The sequence below is a fragment of the Helianthus annuus genome, chromosome 14, assembly GCF_002127325.2.
Source record: "Helianthus annuus cultivar XRQ/B chromosome 14, HanXRQr2.0-SUNRISE, whole genome shotgun sequence".
In the NCBI taxonomy this organism is placed as follows: domain Eukaryota; kingdom Viridiplantae; phylum Streptophyta; class Magnoliopsida; order Asterales; family Asteraceae; genus Helianthus; species Helianthus annuus.
In genome coordinates, this window is record NC_035446.2 from 118,567,245 (window position 1) to 118,573,291 (window position 6,047).

The 6,047-nt window shown below is 37.5% G+C and overlaps 1 protein-coding gene and 1 non-coding gene across 2 annotated transcripts; one reads left to right on the plus strand and one right to left on the minus strand.

Annotated features, from left to right (window-relative positions):
* Nucleotides 1-308: 308 nt before the first annotated feature.
* TRNAD-GUC lies at nucleotides 309-380 on the plus strand. The gene has a single exon. It is a non-coding gene; the product is annotated as a tRNA-Asp (tRNA).
* An 822-nt stretch (nucleotides 381-1,202) lies between these two features.
* Nucleotides 1,203-5,291, minus strand: LOC110907253. Its single transcript, XM_022152260.2, has 8 exons — nucleotides 5,139-5,291; nucleotides 4,505-5,017; nucleotides 3,179-4,426; nucleotides 2,775-3,099; nucleotides 2,444-2,702; nucleotides 2,127-2,343; nucleotides 1,674-2,041; nucleotides 1,203-1,554 (listed from the first exon to the last, which is right to left on the minus strand). Exons 1-8 carry the CDS (start codon nucleotides 5,289-5,291, stop codon nucleotides 1,203-1,205), a joined length of 3,435 nt encoding a protein of 1,144 aa, XP_022007952.1.
* Between the last annotated feature and the right edge of the window lie 756 nt (nucleotides 5,292-6,047).

The window sequence follows — 6,047 nt, forward strand, 5'->3', positions numbered from 1 at the left end:
TATTATTTACTATATAAAATTATATTTATACAACCTGTGTAATACACGAGGTTTTAACCTAGTACATGATAAACAAATATAAACATTGAATTACATGTAATTTTTTTTATTACCTAAACAGTTTTTACATGTATTTTTTTTATCAATATAACTCCTCACCAAACCATAAAAAATCAATAATAATAAAAAGTAGGCTCAAAAGGCTTAAACTAGAATTTCATAGTCAATTATTGGTGCTGCCTCATTGAAATAAATATTGCGTAGCGTAACGAAACTTTAGTCATTGAAATTAGCAGATAACACAAACGGTCGTTGTAGTATAGTGGTAAGTATTCCCGCCTGTCACGCGGGTGACCCGGGTTCGATCCCCGGCAACGGCGTACTTATTTTAAGTGTCAATATTTTATTATTATCAAAGATAAATTACAAATGATACTTATTTTTTGAAGTATCAATATTTTTATTGTTATCAAAGATAAATTACAAATGTGACATGTGGTGCAAAACTCCCCCTCTATCTGTGGTCTATGTACTGTGATACAAGCCGCAGTTTGGAGAAGCCGTAATGACATGCTTGAAGAATGTCACACTTACATGGTTGCCGCGACCGTGAGTGATAGAGTTCAGGCGGAACCATTAAATAAAGAATTAGGAAAAGAAACGGTAGGCTTATCAAGGTGTTATCATGACGGCGTGTTGGTTTTGTTCTCTAATACGCTTTTTCAAGGTGTTATCATGATGGTTTGTCGGTGTATTTGGAAGGCCAACCATTACATCTTCTCAGATACTCCTTTCGCGATTTCTAAAGTGATGAAAGGCATCAAAATCTCTAGGATATCTTTGAATTGAAAAGATTGGTGCAATTCTTCTGTTTAATTGTTGTTCTTTTGTGGGGTGCTAGCGGCTTGCTTGTTTAAGTTGTCCATGGACAGCAGATGAGGAACGTTGCAAATTGTTGAGGCTTCATTTTAGATAAAAATAAGGTATCGTTTAATTTGTTTTTAAAAATAAGTATGAAGTTTATTGATTTGCTATATACAAGACTTTTAAGTAAATATGTTAAAGTCATTATCCAAATGAGCAAGATTAGAAACTTAAAATCACACAATCTTTTAGCAGCAAAACATGGTACTTCATCTGTTTTAAGAAACAAGACCCATTGTTAAAATTCAAACGCACCGCCCTCAAATTGTTCATACTTGTCACAAAAGGCTTTCTTTACCACCTGCTTCCCCTTCCATGAGATCTTGAATCACCATACCTGTTGGACTTCCTTGACTGAGTTGGCTAAGGAGTTGGTCGAGTAGTTGACTGAGTTGGTCGATTCGTTGACTGAGATGGCCGATTCCTTGACTGAGACGGCCGAGTCGTTGAACGAGACGCCCGAGTCGTTGATTGTGTTGGTCGAGTTGATGCAGACTTATAGAAGCCGATTTGCAATGACTCGCCAAGGTTAGGGGACGATCACCGAGCACAAGCCAAGTACTCGGCCGAGTTTTGCAACACTGATCAGTGTCTGAATTCATAGACCATGTAATTGGAAGCATCAAATTCCTGATGACAGTTACAAAAAAAAAAAAAAAAAAAAAAAAAAAAAAAAAACTGCTTGAAAAACACTAATTTATATCAAATCAACAATAACTCATGATCAGAGTCTGTGTATTCAGACATACCCTTCAGTGTGTCTTTCCTTGCAGCGGTTCATCATATTTATAGTATAATTCCCATAAACTTTTTCCATTAACATCTTTGACAGTTCTTCAAACTTGGTGGCAGATAACACACCCCAAACCATTAACACTTGACTGCAAACAGCATCTTGTGCTACAGTATCAACTGCCCAAATCAAATACAAGTCTTTTGTAACCTTATACTCCTCAATAAGAGTACAACTTCCTTCTGTATTTACTAGAGAGTTTCCACCTTTCTCTGGTTCGCGCCAACCATTCGAAAGTTTGACCAGTAGAGAAACCACTTCGTTGAAAATCTCATGGTCAGTGAGTCTTGCAATTGTTTTCATAAATATGTCACTAAACTTCACCTATAATAAGCCAAATAAAGCCACTTTAAAATGTGTTCGATGGTGATTACATATGACATTTCTCGTTACTAGCGCGCTTTCATACCTGCCATTTGGCTTCTTTGAAAAGTAATGAATCCGTGCTGAATAAGCTATCAAGTTGGCCAAGTTCAGCCAACGCATTCCTAGCAGCTTGAACCACGTTTTTGTCTTCGCCAGCGTTGTAGAAACAGCCACGATTCTTAGCATCAACAACTAAATGCTTCCAAATAGTTCCACTATTCACCAACGTCGATTCGTTCCCCAATATCCACAAACAATGTCTACATAAACATCGAATGAGATTAATAAAAAAAATATGCGACAGGAAAGAAAAATAAATGTAGAAGAAGAAAAACCAGTTTAGATCTTATGTTTATTTACCTGGCTCGTGTTAGTGCCACATTTGTTCTTTGATGATTTGCAAGAAAACCAACCGATCCTTTGCTATTACATCTAACTGTAGATATAATAATTACATCCTCCTCGCTCCCTTGAAATCCATCAACTGACCGGACATTCACAGTGAAGTAACGCTCATAACCTATGTACTTTGTGCCAATCTCCTCTTGTAATGCATTTACTTGAGCCTTATATGGTGATATGCAACCAACACTTACCTTTTGTTTTCTTGAAACAGCTTCTGTGAGAACATTGACAAAAGTTAAATGGCTAATAATAAAAAGACATAAGAGAGGGTGATCAGATGCGGTACGTTTAAAAAGACTTGCAACAATTTCACCAACAACAGCAACTTCCATGACATTTCTCATGCTATGACTACGATCAAACTCCTCTTTAGCAGCAGTTACATTTATAAACGAGTACGATCCATACATATTTCCATCAAGAAAACGCTTCTCGTAAGTGTTGCTCTTGACATTAACACCATCCAAGATACTTTTGTTATAAAATTCCCTATTTGGGAACCGGCTTATGGATGGATGCATTCTGTACTGAACATTTAGAAGATGCTTTTTATGCCCTAGTAACGCAAGCCTCTCAAACAAGCTCCTTCCAAATTCAGCCTCCTCACAAATCTTAAAACACATTGCAATCAGTTAATTAAAACTTCAGTAAAAAAACAGAAGCAATAATATATATAGAAAAGTTGCAAACCTTGCTTTGAACCATGGCAGGAAGTTGTCTTTCATCCCCAACAAGAATAACATGGCGAAGACCGTAAAGCTGCAAAGGTATGACAGATTCGCATTCTTTTAACTGAGCAGCTTCATCGATCACAAGAAATTTCAAAGGATTTGATACTTGTGTATCCACATTAACGGAGCTTGATGCCGTGCAAAGTATCAAGCAAGCATGTCGCAAACAGAATCTCCTAATTTGACGATGATCTTCCTTGAAGTCTGGAAACTGCAGTGTCTCTTGAAGGTATCTGAGTTTTGAACACGGGAATCTGAAGGCTTCTTTTAACCCTGCTTTTGATGCAACTATTTGTTTCAATGATTTACTGATACATTCAAGAGAACCAACAAGCTCAACCATTTCTTTCGCAACCTCTACGGAAATAAAAGATGTTGGCATATGTGTGTACAAGCTTTTAATACAAGATATTAGATGATCGCCAAGAAATTTGAACCCGTTCGTCACAAACTCCTCAAAAGTCACAAGTTCGTCATGTTTACAATTCTTTTTGTCTGACTCTTGCTTTGAAGACTGCTTAATTTCATATTCATTTGTTTCCTTGTTATTTCTACGTTTCTTTTTAGCTTTCCAAGTACTTACAGTGATGGTCTTCCTGTTCTTTCTTTTCGAAGCTTTCTTCATATGCGAGTCACTCGACTCCTCTTTTTCTGTGTACAAATTGTCGCCATTCAAGTACAACATGTATTGTTCCTCAGGATCCTCAAGAAGACAAATCATCTGCTCACTGTAACCTTTCCAACCTGTTAACGGAGCTAAACAATCAGCAAGAATCTTGACACGTAAATTTAAGAATATATCATAAAGGTCTTCGCATTCGTCTATCTTCATTCTCTCTGTATTCCCAAATAAAACAATGTCACCTAAACCGTATGTATCATGTACCAAACTGTCCCTCACTAATCTCATAACCCGTTTAGTAATACCTAAAACCGCAATATTGGTAGGAGCACATGTTAGAGTTCTACATTCCATCCTCAGCAACATAAATAATAATGAACTGATTGTTTTTGTCTTTCCAGTTCCTGGAGGGCCCCAGATTAATTTTATGGTATTTTTGTGATCACAGTCTCTTAAAGCAACACAGCTCAAAACAACAGCCTCTTGTGAGCTATCAAGCTGAAAAGATTTAAGAACTTCCTTCATATTTAACGAAAGCAAGTCTCTAGTTTCATCAAGAGAACATTCAACACAACTTTCTTCAACCTGTTAAAACATGTTAAATGTTATTATTTATTTTCCAAAAAAGCAACATTTGTGTAAACAAACAAATTATATTCTTACAGATGAATCAACTCTCAGCAATGTTTCAAACATCTTCTTTTTCATTCCTACCGGGGTGTCAAGTGATTGCGAAATACGATCATTTGCTGTCAAGTTTGTAAGGTACACAATCAAATGCCTACCATCATTCCCAGTAATTGGTTTTGATGATAAAATTCGAAGTTTACACGATGAACTTTTCACTTTCATGTGATCCACTATAGCTACAAGGTAAGACATGTTTGGCCTCTGGAGATCATCAACACATTTTGGTCTTACATCAGTCAGCGCGATAAGATCTCCAACCACAGGTTCATAAGATCCTTGGCCTCTTTCATAAGAGACGGTGTATAATAGATGTTTGTCAGTTACAAAACCTTTAGCCGGCTCTACTCTAGAAATCTCTAACGTAGGAGAACGGTTGACTCCTAGGATCTTGGAACGAAGGTCTTCATGTGTCTCCTCAAAAAGTGGATACTTGAATGAGTTTATATAGTCAGATACGGAAGAAAATGTCTTCGGAATCTCTGATACCTGATAAATTTGTACGAGATTCAAAGGTGACATAGATACGTGAAACCCAACAGGAGACAACAAGATTAATATTCAGCTAGCAGCATTGCACTTATAGATAATTCCACATTATTTTACTAACCTTGCCATTGTAGAGATTTCTGTTAAGAACATCACTAAGAGACCAAGAAAAAACCTCGGTGACCAAACTGTTTACTTTGTTTTCAGGTTCTTCCGTATCAGTATCTTCCATCATGATACTTTCTTGTTCTGGCTCAGATCCGTAAGAACCCATGGAGCTAGCAATCAATATATAAGCAGTTAAAAGCAACTGTACTGAGAGTAATATGAGAACAAATAATATAAAAAGATTTTGCCTGTGAAGAAGTACGCTTCTAGAACAGACACCTGTGAAAATGGAAAGAATGCATTATGGATAGAAAAGATTTGTACCTTGGACAGTTGGACTTCCTGCAGATGTTTAGATCAAAGTATGCATACGGCGGTGAAAATGCAACACCTTTGTTCTTAAATGCTTATTAAATTAATCACTGAAGAAGATGAAGAGGCATGGAATCATTAGACTTGTTTTTTTTTTTTTTTGAACGGCCAACAAACTCAATCCCGAGCACTCTCGGGGCACCCACTGGACAAACGGAGTACTCCGAGAGTAACCCGAGTCCACCACCAATTCCGGGGAAAACCCGGTAACCCACCCGCCCATAGGCACGACGGTGAAATTACCGGTAAAACCCGTTTGGCTCAAGGATCCAACCCAGGTTTCCCTGTGTCTCCTATCATTGCCCACCAATGCCTCACTCTGCACCAAGTGGGAGTCCAAACTGTATCCAGGAAGTCCAAACTTGTAGTTTCCAGGAAGTCCAAACTGTATCTTCCATAACACCGTTACAGTTCCCTAGAAATTCAACTGATATTTCCACGTCAGCATATTTTTAGTTTCTTTTGATAGCTACACCAATTTTTATCTTCTACAGTACTTGCATTTAATTTGTTAGGGTGGAAGGGGCACCATTCGGTGAGCTTCTTTGCC